Source organism: Perca fluviatilis, chromosome 1, assembly GCF_010015445.1.
Source record: "Perca fluviatilis chromosome 1, GENO_Pfluv_1.0, whole genome shotgun sequence".
Lineage (NCBI taxonomy): Eukaryota > Metazoa > Chordata > Actinopteri > Perciformes > Percidae > Perca > Perca fluviatilis.
Genome location: NC_053112.1, coordinates 29066193 through 29083590, shown reverse-complemented (window position 1 = coordinate 29083590; position 17398 = coordinate 29066193). Strand labels below are relative to the sequence as shown.

At 36.5% G+C, this 17398-nt stretch overlaps 1 protein-coding gene across 1 annotated transcript; it reads left to right on the top strand.

The window, feature by feature from the left end:
- The first annotated feature begins 583 nt into the window (after window positions 1-583).
- On the top strand, window positions 584-16319 carry gucy1b1 (guanylate cyclase 1 soluble subunit beta 1). Its single transcript, XM_039806519.1, has 13 exons — window positions 584-719; window positions 1056-1129; window positions 3161-3261; window positions 3382-3500; window positions 3886-4083; window positions 5218-5448; window positions 5647-5763; window positions 6408-6541; window positions 9738-9935; window positions 11270-11507; window positions 12239-12379; window positions 13862-14016; window positions 14893-16319. The coding sequence occupies exons 1-13, from the start codon at window positions 717-719 to the stop codon at window positions 15035-15037; spliced, it is 1854 nt and encodes a 617-aa protein (XP_039662453.1). The 5' UTR covers window positions 584-716; the 3' UTR covers window positions 15038-16319.
- The last annotated feature ends 1079 nt before the right edge of the window (window positions 16320-17398 follow it).

Below are 17398 nucleotides of genomic sequence, written 5' to 3'. Positions count from 1 at the left end.
AAACCTATGATCAGATCATTATATAGGCTATGGTTTATTGTTAGCGATTAAACAACCCATAAAGCATATCAAGTTAGTTAGAATTAGCTCCCTTTTGACCTACTACAACATTAAATTACTAATTATATGTTAAAGCATAAATAATAGTAATTTAATAATGCAATACATTTTGAAAGGAGTCATGCTGTGCACTTATACTTTGGATAGTAGGGCCTACATTTTGCTGATACTTCTTGTATCTTTTTTTTTTTTTACCATTTTCATGTTTTACTTTACCTACATTTTGAATGTATTTCCAAATGATGATAAAATACATCTTTTGAAAGGTTTTCCATACAAGTGACTTATTTTGAAAAATATCCGCTTTGTTGACGTTTTTGAAGATATCTTATGTTTATTTTTGTGTTACGGTACTCAGATAACATTAGTTGTAAATTTCAAAGCGTAAAACACGATGTTAAACATCAGAAACTATCTGCCTGCGGTGGTTCATCAGCATCAGTTGGACAACGCAGCTGCGTTCTCATTGGTCAGGGATGGCTTACGTAAGACCATGTCTGATGCGCTATTGGACAGACTCACTGTCAGTTGTTAGCTGAGGGGGAAAAAAGGTGGAATGGACGCAGAGACGATCAGCATCTGTACCAAACGATGAAGGTTGAGTCGGATCCAACGGATTTCGCTTAAAAATAAGAAAAAGAAAAGCGGCTGTCATCATGGTATGTTCACGAAGATGTTGTATTATGTTTTAATGCTTGTAAATAGTGTATTTGACGTGGTGCATTTGCGTTTGACATTTCCTGTTAGGAGACCGCTATGTAGCTGTTATACAATCATTTTCCTGATTGAACTGGGCATATTAACAGTTGAGCAGAATATGCATGCATTTAAGCGCATAGTAGGCTATGTTTTTAGCATATAATACATCGTAGGCTATAGAAACACGCATAGCCAACATAGCTAGGCACCAGTATTTTTTAGTAAAATTTTCTGTTTCCATGAAATAATATTCACGTTGCTCGTATTTTATTTTTTTTTTTATCATAAATTTACAGTATGGGTTTGTGAATCACGCCTTGGAGCTCCTCGTTCTAAGGAATTATGGCCCGGAAGTTTGGGAAGACATCAAGTGAGTTTCTGGATCGTGTGTTTACTATTTGGCCCTGTTGGTATCATAGGTTACACTGTGGCCAACCAGACCACATCAAGGATACAAGACAGGGCTATTGTACAGCCAGAACCTTCAGCTGACACACTGTCAGCTGGGAAAGGCCGGCATTTGCCTTTACTTTAATGATTAACCTTCATCCTCTGCAGACACACTGAAACTCATATAGGTGGTAAATATCACATTTTAAATTCTACCCAATAGAAACTTCACTTTAAGACAAGAGTTTCAATAATTGTAGGCTGACATTTAAGGCCAGAAAATAGGCCTATTTGTTCATGCTGAAAAGAAATATTACTGAACTCCTGCATTCAAAATCTAACTAAAACCAGGCCTACTCATTATGCAGAAAAATGGTCCTGTAAGTGTTATATATTATTTGATTGTTATTACTACTCCATTAATGTGTGAGTAACATTTTAATGTTGTAGCTGGCCGAGTTGAAACTAATCTATATGGCTTTATATATATTTTGGGTAGTTTAATCTAAAACAATTTATCATATTCTATGAAATTGTGATATGTTTTGCATGCAAACCCCCCCAACTAATCTGCAAACTATTAATTCTAAGCTGTCAAATAAATTTAGTGGAGTAAAAACTGTTCCCTCTGAAATATTTAGAAAAAAGCAAAATAGAAGTACTTAAGTTAAGTACCTTGAAACAGGGCCGTAGCCAGGGTTTTATAAATACTGAGGTCATTAGTCAGAGCCCCACCACCCCCCAGAAATAATGTAACCAGGCAACTAAAATGAAGTTTCAAGTTTCTTTTTTAATAATAAGGATTTAAAAAAATATATATTTTATTTATTACTTTAACAGTTTAGTAATAACTTTTATTTAGTAACTTTTATTTCCCAACATCTACTTTTCAATAGCTAAGAAAATCATGGTGGGTTAAATGGTTAGTTTTAAATTGGTGTAAGAAGTAGGAGAAATATTCTCAACCTATAACAGGTAATGCTTAAGTTTATCTGAAAAATTGAAAATCACCAAATTAGGAGACACATGGTTTTTACTGGACAGGGGCTCTGCAGACTGCCAAAAATACAATTCTTTATTTATATATACTTGTATATATAAATAAAGTAGACTCCCCAATCCAATGCTTTTGCTTCATAGAGGTAGAGGAAGAATGTGGTACATTCAACACAACACACACACACACACACACACACACACACACACACACACACACACACACACACACACACACACACACACACACACACACACACATACACATACGCACCTCTAATGTTAATATATATTTCTTCAGCATGTTGAGATGTTTAGCTCAAACTGCCCTAGATGTGACCCTGCCTAAAAAAAGACAATAAAAAAAGGCAGCAGCTGCCTCGTGTAAATGTTTTCAAAGTGGTAATTCTTCAGCCACCATCTTACGTTATTTCTGCAAATTTAACTCATTGTTATTTAATGCACAATTTATCATGTTTGGTCGCGTTTAGACCTTTGATGAGCTGAATCATTTAAAAATAAATTATTATTTTCTTTACAAACGTTTTCAAGGCTTGGTATGTTTTTTCAGCTGTTACACATTCTGATAGAATGGCGGCTGCTGCCCAGGCCTCTAAATCATTTCTGTTTTCTCTGTTAAACTGTACTAATCAGAACCTCATTAACTTTTCTGACAATTTTATAAAAATTGGGTTGTCAAATGTATAAATAGCAGTCTGAGCTTGGCGCTAAACCTGATTATCTGTATTTGTTCAACAGCGTTTAAAACAACAACCACTTCAAAGCAATATGTAAACCTCTCTTTTGTTACCGTAATCCTCACTGTCTGGCCACAAATTAGACAAATACGTTGTTATTGTATTATTGCTGTTAACAGAAGTCCCTCTGTGATTTAAGCAATTCCAAAAAGGCAAAGCTATTGGTTGTCAAACAAGCTGCCAACAATGTATTTCTGCCTACTGTTTATTTCTGCTGTGACATTTGCTCACGAATGATGGCTTCACCTTGTTTTCAGGAGGGAGGCTCAGCTTGATATTGAGGGTCAGTTCCTTGTTAGAATCATATATGAAGATGGCAAAACATACGATCTTGTTTCTGCTGCAAGCAAAGTTCTCAGTAAGTCACAACATGTTTCTTTTCAATTATTGGAATAAAAACAACACTGTATGTGGTGATATTATAACAGGAATTTATATTGTAAGATAAAATACTGATGAGATCCTTTCTGTATTTCAGAGATTGATGCAGGAGACATTTTGCAGATGTTTGGGAAGATGTTTTTTGAGTTTTGCCAAGAGTCGGGATATGACACCATCTTGAGAGTGTTAGGATCAAATGTTCGTGAATTCCTGCAGGTAGGCTCTCTCCTCTTTGAATGTAGAAGAGCTGGGTGGTATCATTAACCAACATTGTTTCTAAAATGCAATGTTTAAAGTGGGACTCCATTGATTTCACACGTTTTCACACATTAACAATGTTTACTCATTACCAGGATTATTGCTCAGCCAGTGAAAACTGTTAATAATAATAATGTCTTGTGTGGCTCAGGAGGAGAAAATAACAGTGATGTCATTAGGGTAATCTCAGTTTGGGCTTGAGACTTAGATTATTTTTTTTTTTGTCTCTCACAAGTCCCATACTTCTTAAATTATTCATGTTTAATGTACAGCATCATCAACCTATTATACATCAGCCAGGTTTTAATTAAGTGTGCCGTAATTGTATTTTGCATATTTTCAGAATTTGGATGCCCTACATGACCACCTGGGTACCATTTATCCCGGGATGAGGGCTCCCTCGTTCCGCTGCACTGATGCAGAGAAGGGGAACAATCTGATTCTTCACTACTACTCAGAGAGAGAAGGCCTGCAAGACATTGTGATTGGCATCATTAAAACTGTCGCTCAACAAATCCATGGGACAGAGATAGAAATGAAGGTCTGCTTGCTGTTTTTGTTCCTTTTTTTCCAGCACCTCTAAAAACTCACTCTGCTACTGATGATGAATGAAGATGACTTTATGTTGTTTCCCTGTTCCTCTCTTAATTTATGGTTTAACTTTCAATGAAGCCTTCTAGTCTCTGTAATGTTTTAGAATATGTGTGTGTGTGTGTGTGTGTGTGTGTGTGTGTGTCTTGAAGAGGTTATAATGTGAAGATTAAACAGAACAGAAACTTCCAAAACATACAAACGCAAATAGTGCAGCACTGTGACAACTGCAGTTCAGCAGTGAGGTTTTTTTAGGCTAATGTCTGTGAGTCAGAGGACATTTTTAGATCTAAGTTATAGAGTCTCTAGCTTGGGAGTCTTCCAGGGAGTTTTTTTCTTTCACAGTTTTAGTTTAACTATCAAACTGTGAATTAATTTAAATTGGCCATTGACTGCATGTTTATTAGATAATTCACCCTGAGGAGAGATCCATGTTTTTGATCTTGGCTCATTTACCCGGCCACGCTAATCAGATTTTGTCTAAACTAGTATGAATAACTTGATATCATGAACTCTCATTTGTATTTTTATTTGTTTTTTAATGTGCAGCCCACAAATCACAGCCTGTAATCCGTACCAATAACTGCGACACATTATCCTCCAAAGACAGTCCCTGTACTTTGGCTGGAGTTTTCTCTTTGTTTCATAAGCGAGCAACATTTTCTCCCAAACTAATCATCTTGTACAGACAGGATCATATTTTTCAGCAATTGTGTGTGTAATGAAAGAACAGAAAATGGCGCTCCAAATGTGACACCCAATTTCTGGAAATATTAGCCACTGTTGCTGTGGAAACAGGGTGCAGAGACAGCAGCTTGACGTCAGCATGCCTTATGCACATAAACCCTCTGAATAATGTCATTTTACTTAATTCTATAAAAGACTTACAGAAAGGTCAATGAGATTTTTAATGGAATATTATTAATGAAACACCTAATTGTGTGGGTGAAATATGTCATTACACTTTAGTAATTGCTGTAACTGTGTCACAATATAGGAAAGTTTGATTTCATTTTAACTATTATGTCCGTTTTGTAACGATAACATCAATATTCAATCCATTATTTTACTCTACGTAATGCAGATGATCCAACCCAAAAGTGCAGAGTGCGACCACATCAAGTTTCTGATTGAGGAGAAGGACTCGGAGGAAGAGGCGTTCTACGAGGACCTGGATGGCTTTGAGGAGAACGGCACACAGGAGACTCGGATCAGCCCGTACACGTTTTGCAAATCCTTCCCGTTCCACCTCATGTTTGACAAAGACCTGATGCTCACACAGTGTGGGAACGCCATTTATCGAATTCTGCCTCAGGTGTGGTCTGTTTTACATGATGCAGCAAACACCGTTTCATCACGTCAGCACTTGATTATGTTTTAGTTGACTTGTATTTGTTCCAGTCTCTGTCTTTGTTTTGGTTGCCCAGAATGCAGCAGTTATTAATTATATAGGTAAAGCAAAAACTTTTAATCTCATGTTACTGAAACATGCATATTTTATTTTATTCCCCAGCTCCAGCCTGGTACCTGTATCCTTCCTTCAGTTTTTTCTTTAGTCCGTCCTCACATTGACTTCAGTTTTCATGGCATCCTTTCCCACATCAACACCGTCTTTGTTCTGCGAAGCAAGGTAGATATACCATATTATTTAGTTTTTTGTCACAGCGTTGTTGGCCAATCACATCAATACTTGTCTTATATTAGCATTCTTTTCCAGAACAGGGTTTGCTTGTACATGACAGAATGTGTTTATAGTCTATTATATTAATATTGATAAGCTCACTGATCATTTTAGCTGATTGATAATTTAAGCATCTGCATGAAACTTTTTACATGCAGAGATTACTGAGCATGCAAACAATTAATCAATTAAAGAAATTGATATGTAGCATTTCATATTTCATTTATTATTATATATATTGAGAAGCACAGATTTCAGTGAGCAAACAAAAGGAGGCAAAATGCATAGGTGTTAAAATAATAGCTGCCGTAGCTTGCCATGAAAATGCAATAAGGCAGATTGTCATTGTGAAGAGATTGGACTCAAAGCACTGCCACTCCTGGGATGCTACTTAAAAGTTTAATATTTTTTACACTCATACAATCTGAACTAATAGTCTCAAATGGTGGATGATGCATGTGATACTTTGGGCAAATAAAAAAAAACATACAGATTTAAAAATAAAGAGTGAGCTAAACTGGTGCCCAGTTTTGAAGCAGATGTAGAGAAGAACATATAATGCAATGTTTATAAGTGTGATGTAATCCTGACAGGAGGGGCTACTGAATGTAGAGACTATAGAGAACGAGGACGAGCTGACGGGGGTGGAGATCAGCTGTCTAAGATTGAAAGGACAGATGATTTACTTGCCAGAGGCGGAGAACATCCTTTTTCTTTGCTCACCCAGGTAAACCCACAGTCTGTCCTGACAGAAGCAGACTGAATATACACACACCAAAAACACTGATTCTCTTTAGCCACTGAAAAGGTACACGTCCTGGAGAAGATTAAGGTCCTGGAATCTGAAATTCCAAGGTGTTAATTTTATTTTGATGAATACCATTGCTGTTTTATGCATATAGAAAATAAATCCCACTATATACATTCACCAGAATTTTAAGTAAAACTGAGAAGTTGTTACAATTTGCTACACTTGCTTTCCACTATATTGATAATATGCAGGAAGGTCACTGTACCTACAATGTGTTGGTCTTTTTCTCAATACTTTTTCATTCCCTACTTTACTCTGTTTGTGGTGTTGAGTAGGGACAAAATAGCATTGAGGCTGAAGACTTAAATCTTAAAAAATGGGTCACAAACAAATTCTTTCATTTAAAAAAGAAAAAGCTCAGTAATTACCTAAAACATCTGGGCACTGTGGTTTTTAGCAAATGTTACTCAAACAGGAGTAAATAGTGCACTTGTTAGGGATTATTTTCAGTTGCGGATTAATATGTGATAGCAAGTATTTACGGAAGCAGGGCAGTTTATGTGGGATTAGTCTATATCCTTCGCGTTCCACTTCCGGGATTGCTCCGGTGCTGCAGGAAATTCCGCCGGATGCATGTATTTTCCTTTTCCTTCTGCTTTCTTTGTGTTGGGATTTTAAATTCGGTGGATTTATGAGGTCTACTGTTGACTGTTCAGATCTCTGCAGGGTAAATTGAGACAGCAAGCTAGACTATCTGTCCAATCTCAGTTTTCTCTCGCACAACTATTTTGCAGTGGCTCTGTGTGGAGTTTAGCACCGCCCATGGCGATTGTGAAGAAATGCCATTAAACCAGAGCATGTTTTCCTCCCATCCCCAACTGTTGTGTGGAGTAGCCAGACTCTCCTTCAGTGCGCTTTGGAAGAGGGTCTGGCAAAATGCTCACCATAATAAATACAAATTTCACCTAGTGCAATGGTGTGCGTCATCTATTTCTTTTGTAAAGGATATTCAGGCACTTTTACAAAGTTGGGGGACTGGTTAGTTTGGGTCAAGCTCCAACAACCCTGGATCCTACACTTCCTATAAACTTGATAGCATCTTCTCTTCCCTGCCTTTCAAATGCCCAAGCCAATCAAACTCCACAACCCCAGTTTGTGCAAGCTTTCTGTTATAAATTTCATTACAAGAAGACAAAACTGTTTGCACAGGATAAGTATTACTCCATGTGACAAGTAAACAGATCTTTATGTCCAAAATCGGTGGAGTACCCCTTTAATAGTTTTTTTTTGATAGCAACAGACTATGGTCTATGACACCGAGAAATAGGCTATATCGCTTTCATGCGTTCACATACAAAATATGTATAGATACATGGTCAGAGAAAAAAAAAGGTAATTGTAAGGCAAGGCAAGGCAGCTTTATTTGTATAGCACATTTCAGCAACAGGGCAATTCAAAGTGCTTTACATAAAACATTAAAGAGCAGTTAAAAACAATTGAAAACAATTTAAAAACATTAATAAACAAATTAAAAACATTAAAAGACAAGAATAAAATTGATAGTGCAGTATAAGAATAAAAGTTACAGTGCAGTATAAGAAATTAAAGTTAATAGATTATTTAAAGAAAAGCAACATCAAAAAGATAGGTCTTTAGCTTAGATTTAAAAGAACTGAGAGTTGCAGCGGACCTGCAGTTTTCTGGGAGTTTGTTCCAAATATGTGGAGCATAAAAACTGAACGCTGCTTCCCCCTGTTTAGTTCTGACTCTGGGGACAACAACTAGACCTGTCCCAGACGACCTGAGAGGTCTGGGTAGGTCATAATGTAGTAGCAGATCAGAAATGTATTTTGGCCCTAAACCGTTTAGTGATTTATAAACCAGTAAAAGTATTTTGAAATCAATTCTTTGAGGCACTGGAAGCCAGTGTAGAGACTTCAGTACTGGAGTGATGTGATCCACTTTCTTGGTTTTAGTGAGGACTCGAGCAGCAGCGTTCTGAATCAGCTGCAGCTGTCTGATTGATTTTTTGGGGAGACCTGTAAAGACACCGTTACAGTAGTCAAGTCTACTGAAGATAAAAGCATGGACAAGTTTTTCCAGATCCTGCTGAGACATAAGTCCTTTAACCCTTGATATATTTTTAAGGTGATAATAGGCTGATCTTTTAATTATGTTAATGTGGCTTTTAAAATTCAGGTCTGAGTCCATGACTACACCAAGATTTCTGGCTTTGTCTGTTGTTTTTAACATTGTCGTTTGAAGCTGAGCGCTGACTTTCAATCGTTCCTCTTTTGCTCCAAAAACAACCACCTCTGTTTTTTCTTCATTTAATTTAAGAAGGTTCTGGCACATCCAATCATTAATCTGTTCAATGCACATATTTAATTGTTGTATTGGGCTATAGTTCCCTGGTGATAAGGTTATGTAAATTTGGGTGTCATCCGCATAACTATGGTAACTTATTTTGTTGTTTTCCATAATCTGAGCCAGTGGAAGCATGTAGATGTTGAACAGAAGAGGCCCCAGAACTGAGCCTTGGGGAACTCCGCACGTCATATTTGTATGCTCAGATGTATAATTACCTATAGACACAAAGTAGTCCCTATTCTTTAAATAGGATTCAAACCACTTTAGTACTGAGCCAGAAAGACCAACCCAGTTTTCCAATCGGAAAAAATGGCAGAACATGCATTGTAATGGTAATTACACTGGTTCTTCTGTTGTGACCTCCATTAGCCTCGCCCTTGTAGCCAATCAGACATTTTCTAGTGAAATATGGTATAGGGTTGAAAAGATCCTCACAGATCGAAGACACTTTGTAGAGGGCAAGATCAGTGTGTTCACAAAGGGTTGACAGGAAACAACAGGGGCTTGTTCACCTGACCAGATAAGACTGATACAACACAGTGTCTGACCTCACCATTAACAACAGAACATTTATCTGGAGACAGTAGGATCGGCCCTGAAAGGACAATGGTGATCTCATTGCTAGTGGTTCACACTTTATGTTCTGTTTAATATGTCCTGTTTAATTTACACAGATTACTGATATGAACGTTCTACAGTAAGACACAAATCAGACATGTTCTGCCATTTTGCTGTTAAAATAACACTGTAGCACCAGCAATAATGAGTTTCTCACTGTTTTCTCCTCTTTTGGTTTTTCTAGTGTTATGAACCTGGATGATCTCACACGAAGGGGGCTTTACCTGAGCGACATCCCGCTACATGACGCCACACGAGACCTGGTGCTGCTAGGCGAGCAGTTTCGTGAGGAGTACAAGCTGACTCAGGAGCTGGAAATCTTGACAGATCGTCTGCAGCACACACTCAGGGCCCTGGAGGACGAGAAGAAAAAGACAGACAGGTCAGACATTTTTTCCTCAGGTGTAAATTGCAGCTTCAGCTTTTAGTTTTCTAGTGAGAATAACAGTAGAGGAATTATAACCACATACCAGTGTATCATGTAAATAGTTTCAGACATTATCCACAGACCTGCTAAAGTAGATATTTACTGGATGACTTGTGAACCAAAAGTGATTAGGTTAAGCAAAGAATGTTTATCTTCTCAAATAGTTTAATTTAAATAATTTTAGAGGCCTAATGAGGTAAAACTACCTGGAATTTACCAAGGAAAAAGGAATGATAAGATAAATGCCATGGTGTTATGTACCAGATATAGTTTTATTTCTGATTTACTATTACTATTATGTAGTAATCCTTTAAATTCATATTATGACCCCTTGTTTTGTTTGTTGGAAAAATAAATAATATTCTCTTGAGGACGGACTTGAGACAAGAAACACTGAAGATACAGCAGGACACTAACAGGTGTTACAGTTATGTCCTACGTGACAGTAGGACCACCTAGAAGCTATCGTCAGAAGCTATTATTATACCCATGCTGAGGTTTGCCTAAACTACTCATCAGTCCCTGTTATCGTGAAAACAGTTGGCTTTCAGTAAAGGGCCTGACATAGTAATTTGGCACAGCAGTGGTTGACAGCTGGAGAGGAGCACGGAGGTGGAGGGTGGTCTTTATTAAGACTGCTGTAGAAGCCCCATCTTCTTATAGGAAAATACTTTCACTCTGCCTCTTGGATCCCCATATTATTATTCTCGCCATTCTCTGCTCTCAAAGCGCCTTGGGCCTCCAACATTGATAAGAATTCATGGTTCCTCTCTGAATATTTAAGAGAACTGCTGCTGTTCTGTCTTTGCCTTTTAAAACACTATGTTTTCTGATAATGAAAACATATTATGCTGTTTCGCTGCAATTCAGGCATGCACCTTACTAAGAGAAAAAAAACGCTGTATGCCCTTGTATGTTAAAAGATGTTACAAATGAATACGTATAGTCTCGTCTCCTGGGTAAATATACTTTATTTCCATGTATAGATTTTTGTGTGGTAACTGTTATCTGTTCTGTATATATCATGTGCCCTCATATTATGATGCATCATGGAAGGTATTTTGCTTTTAACAGGCTACCATGATCTAACCAGTTACCATAGAAACACCACCCTCCCATTTGAGAGCAGCTTGTGTAGCGAAATGCCCAAAAGGTGGTGGGTGAGCAAATAAAATGCTGATCCAAAAGGATGGACTTCACTCTGGCAGCCCAAGCCCATTACTCTGCTGCTCGAGTACACCATAACTACACTTTTGCTCAAAATGTTCTTTTCTCTTCTTCACTTTTAGATTGCTCTATTCCGTTCTGCCGCCATCTGTTGCCAACGAGCTGCGACACAAACGTCCAGTCCCAGCAAAACGCTACGACAACGTGACCATCCTCTTTAGTGGCATTGTAGGATTCAATGCCTTCTGCAGCAAGCATGCCTCGGCCGAGGGAGCCATCAAGATAGTCAACCTGCTCAATGATGTTTACACACGTTTTGACATCTTGACAGACTCTCGGAACAATCCTTATGTATACAAGGTTGGAAGCAAGAATCATACCATGACAGTATATCATGTATTTGTGTACATTTCTCTGAAATTAATGAGAAAATAAGGATCTACGCACAAACTGATAATAATCAAAGTGTACAAAAAACTAGAAGTCTACGATCTAAAATTGAGGATTTGAGGACGTTTGACTACTGTGTCCTGTGCTGCTTCTTCAGCTTAGATGCACCAGTGAAGCACACATACCCTCTTGGTGAATAATGTTATGCAATTATGCACATACAAGTCAGTAAGTGAGTATTTATATCAGCTGACTTGAGTTTTTCACCATAAGAAGAGCAGTACTAACTTCTAAACACAGTGTAGTTTTATAAAGGGACTGTCCAATTTTATAGGCCTCGTGGAGCAGATTTACACTCAGGCTTTCAGACAAGAATGCACTTTAAGAAGTCAAACAGACCTTGGCACTTCCAGGGATTGGCTTTAGGCATTGGGTCACCAAAAGAAGTAATATTTACTCTACAAGCTGAATGGCTAGGTGGTCCTCTGGTTTTAGCAGGGCTCAAAGAGGCCCTGAATGTTTTAAAGCTGATGTAAGTGTTTAAGTGTTTATTTCAGGGCGTTTCAGTTTATTTCTAGCCGCACAGTGCATAAAAAAGAAGATGCTTCATGGCACAAAGTAAACCAGAAGTAAAGCAGAGCAAAAAAAGGTTATGATAAAATGCATATAAACAGTAGCAAAATGTTTATTTTTTTATACAGGTGGAAACTGTGGGTGATAAGTACATGACAGTGAGCGGCCTACCAGAGCCATGCACACACCACGCCAAGTCCATCTGCCACCTAGCTCTTGATATGCTGGAGATTGCTGGACAAGTCAAAGTGGATGATCAACCAGTACAGGTGTGATAAAGTGATCAGAAAAGTTTTCTGTATTGTATAGCTATATACAATTCTGTAGGATAAACTGCCAAAATCTAAATACTGTTATTTGTATGTATTTTGTGATGCTAAGCTCCCAGAGCACACATATATACACATATATGTATACATATATATATATATATATATATATATATATATATATATATATATATATATATATATATGTATATATTTATATATATATATATATATATATATATATATATATATATATATATATATATATATATATATATATATATATATACATGTTATGTATATACATATACATAACATCGTAGACTGGCATAATTCTGGGCACAACAATCTTTTTTTCTAATTAATTAAACGCTAATTATTTTAGATTGGCAGATGGTTTATGTTTGCACATGAATGCCAATGAGCAATATTTTTATATTTATTGTGTACGGTATGTCTTTGTCATGATTCTCAGACTGTTTTCCTGTTACTGTTTTGTAGCAATGCATCGGTTATTTAACATATACAGTATAATTTAAGCATTTTGGAGCTTAGTTTTTTAATATTGCTCTGAAAATTCATATATTAAAAATACTGACAAATACTGCTAACTGGCATTAAACCTAATATGACTAACACTTTACCCTCAAGAATTTTTTATTGATTTTAGCATAATATTATGTGTGCATGTGGACGCTGAAGTAATGCACAGTGAAATGTTGGATAAAAAACAGCAGACTTGTGTTTAACTGACTGTTAGAGATTGTTATTGTATCAATGACTGTTGAGACTTTGGAAAATCATGTCTGGTTAACAAAAGGCTGTTTATTTGGAACATGGCACTGGCAGAAGAGGAGTCTGGTTTAGTAGCAGAAACAGACTCAAATCATCTCACGATCCGGTGTCTAAAAATAGATTCTCATTTGTCTCAGACACTCTCAGCGGGTTCATGCTCTGTAGACAACAAGCGCTGAAGTGCCTACAAGTTCAAGTGTAAATATTAGTCTGAAGATTGCCTGGGGCTACTTTTGGAATTGCTACTTTATTGCAAACCTAAAGAAAATAAATATCAAATTTTGTGTGTTTTCTGGCAAAGTTAACCTTATATCCACCCACCAAATGTTGCACCTTTTCAGTAGATAGCTTTAAGAACTTGTGCCAACAAACTAAGAGAAGAATTTTTATCTCTCTCTCTGTGGAGCACAACTCATTTACCTCCTTGATTAAACATATACACAGGCTTATTCAAATAATTGATCTTCTCAGGTGTCATGTGCTGCATTGAGTAATGAATTTAGCACATATGACTAATAAGTGCTCTGTATATCCTATAATACATTTTTAAGCTTGGTTAGCCAGCATTTAACAAGAAATGGGGATATATTTTGGCATATTTATTTAATTAGTTTAAATATAACTGACATACGGTGGAATTGCAGAGGACTCTATCAAGACTGTTTTTTTTCATTCTCCTCTTTTCAGATTACTATTGGAATCCACACAGGAGAAGTGGTGACTGGGGTGATTGGCCAGAGGATGCCCAGATATTGCCTTTTTGGAAATACGGTCAACCTCACAAGTCGTACAGAAACTACTGGTGAAAAGGGAAAAATAAATGTCTCCGAATACACTTACCGGTAAGTAGATGGACCTTATTTCATATCCGTGGCATATAGTCATCTGTTTTTTTGTTTGAGTGAAGTCACTTTTGGATTTTATTACTGGCTGTAGAGAAATTAGGTGGGTTTGAAGGAGCTTTGCGAGTTGTTTAAACAGTATTAAAAAAGGATTTGTGATTTGTTAAGAAAATACCAGTATTAGACATAAAGGACAAGTTGTCTCACAAGACATTTACACCAGGAGGTGCAGGACAAAGGCGGAGAGAATCATAAAAGACCTTGATCCCCTCAACAACAGACTACTGCTACCGCTACTTTAAGGCCAAAACAGAGAGGATGAGGAGTTTCTTCCCTCAGGCCATCCGGGGTCCTGAACTTGTGACTTACACCCATACAACTCATTATACATAATTCACCATTGAAATTCATATATACTGTAATATATAAACTGGTTATATGCTTTCAATTTTCTGAAACTCATTCACGGTCATGCGGTTATCGTTTCATTCATCTAAAACTTAGTTATATTGTTTAATTGTTTTGTCTTGTAAAAAAAAACCTTCTAAAATCTTCTATTTTGTTAAGTACTCTATTCTACTCTATTCTATTTACTAGTAGCTTTCTGGAACTGTACAAAAGCATATATAATATATTAGTGCTGTCAAACAATTAAAATATTTAATCACATCAATGTCATAGTTAACTCGCAATTAATTGCACATTTTTATCTATTCTAAATGTCCCTTGATTTCTTTTTGTCCCATAATTTTTTCACATGCACAATCATAAAACAAGTAAGCTTGTTTTAGTCGTTTCAGTCAGTTGGTGAAAATAAGAATCCACCCAGACCGTACAGCGCAAGTGATTTATGATGGTGTTGATGTTGTATTGCAGGTGTTTGCAATCTGCTGAGAACGCTGACACCAAGTTTAATTTGGAGTATCGGGGCCCCATCACCATGAAAGGAAAGAAGGAACCAATGAAGGTGTGGTTTCTGTCCAGGAAGCCCACCGACACAGAGTCCACCACATATAGTTAAAGCTTAACAATTCAGATTCAACACTAAAACATCACACGTGTCATCTAACAGAAGCTTCAGTATGGTACTGTGTAGTCAACATTTCTTTATAAATTGGTGTAAATTTTGAGGCAGGGATGAGTTGGATCAGTTTAAAAAATAAAAAATGAGTATCTATCCTCAGAGAGATATTTTTAATATGATGAACCTGTACCATTGCTCTTCCTCCTCGTTTCTGCTTGACTATGATCTGTCGTGACCTCACTATATTTTTTAGCGTAGACACAATAGTGAAGTGTTTCATGAATAGTAGAGGTTAGTGATATTCAAGTTTGATACATATTTGGAATAAAATATTCCCACATTGTTATTGTACATAAAATCACTAAAGGTTTTGATAAACAAAGCATTTTCCATATATCTTAAATATTTTAGTTGCTAATTTTGTCATGTACTGCATTTGTTCTACTTATCAGCCCAAATAACTAATGTGTATACAAATATATTCAATGGCTTGATATCATGTTTGTGCGAAAACATTACTGTCACTATTTGAGAGACACATTTTTGTTCATTGGCTGTGAGAGTTTTACACTATATATGTTACGCTGGCATCAAAACCATTAAAATTAATGAGAATTTAGATATTATAGGTGTTGTATTTATAAAGATTTATACCACCACATTCACCAGTACTTTGGTACAACATATTACATGCCATTCAATTTCAAAGAAGTAGGTTTCATGTTGATTTATTTAAAAAAGTCACAAATGATACATGTTCAGCCGTTAGCAAACCTGTATCATAATGCATCTATCACAGAGTTATTAAAATAGTCTGAAATGAGAACTATACTCTTTACTCACTTTTTGTCTGCTTCTGTAAAAAAAACAAAAATTGAATACCATGTTCAGTTATACTAAACGTTGAGATATTGATCTACATATTTAGTTAGTTAAATGTGTTTTTTGAAGTGTATTGTTTTTTTCTGATAAGAACTAGTAACTAAGTAAACCTATTAGGGGTGGAACTACTGTTTGTGCCTCTATAAGTTAAACTATGTTGTATGTGTTGGATTAATTTCACATGCGTAAATGTATCACACTTCCTCACCGTATTTTTCAGACAATGTCATAAATCAATGTCCTTGCAAGGAGTCCTCTAACCATGCAGCTTCCTTTGTAAGAAACAGGTGCCTCTGTACTGTACAAGTCCATGTCTGTGCTTGTAAGACATGATTGTTTTTATTTTAATAATGTTTTCTGTTGGGAGGTAACTCAATAAAATAGAATTTTAAGAGTGGTCAGTTACTAAATATTTCCTTTGTACAGCACAAGTTTTGCTATCCGCCTGCTCACTGTGGCTCTTATAAAGACTAAACTTTACAGATGAACAGAGAAAGTTATGCATAGCTTGACTTTCATGGTGGCAGTATTGTAATACACAGCAGATACATTGGTTCAAGTCTCTAATAATATAAAGTAGATTATTTTGTAAAGAGCTCTCTCTGGTGGTCGGTCAGAAGATAACAATCCTGAGGACAAAACATACATTTGTCACTGTGCATTTCTGTTATTGTCACTAAAGCAGTTTTTCACTTTTACGCAGAACATATTTCTTAAAATATACAGTGGGGTTACCACAAAGAGGGTGCAAACTGTTATTTATTTTATACTTTAAGACAGACAGACAGACTGACAGACATACACATACATACATACATACATACATATGTGTTGTACAGACGCAACAAAAACCTTTCAGCATTTTGTTTTACTTGATGCATTGATTTAAGACCCTGTGTTTAACATATTACAGTATAACTGTTACAGAGAATAATTTATGCTGTGTCATCCGTGTTGGAAATGAGTGAAATCAGTGTTTTTAATCTATGCATTCAATCTTGCGCATCTCACTGGGTTCACAAATGACATCTGTAATGACTATTGTTTTTGATAGCAGTGGCAGGCAATGTATGTGTATCTATGTATGTAATGAAATTAAGTTAACCTTTACAACAGAACCCCCACTGGACACAAATCTGTTTGCCTGGTCCAGCTTTATTGTGAAGCGGTTGGTTTTGACCTCACTTAACTGGGCTCTCTCTAAACCTTTATTTTCTCTTCCTGGTTTGATAATCGCCTCACAATTTGGCTTAGGAGACATTTTTCTCACAAGCTTCTTGAGGTTGTGCATTAAAGTTTTATATTTGAAACTAATGAAATTATTCAACACTCCCTGATTTTTTAACCTCCTCTGTGAGGTGTATTAGGCTACATTATGCACAATATGAGCCAATTTACTCGCCCCCACTAATGAAGTCCTCCAAAAAAATCACTGATGGGATTTTCTTTTTTGCACCATAGAACAGTCCTCCATGC

Bases quoted from the DNA above. Each gene is read 5' to 3' on its own strand.
- gucy1b1 (XM_039806519.1), top strand. The intron at 6,542-9,737 runs GTAAACCCACAG...TGGTTTTTCTAG, and splicing joins CTTTTTCTTTGCTCACCCAG to TGTTATGAACCTGGATGATC. The intron at 11,508-12,238 runs GTTGGAAGCAAG...TTTTTTATACAG, and splicing joins ACAATCCTTATGTATACAAG to GTGGAAACTGTGGGTGATAA.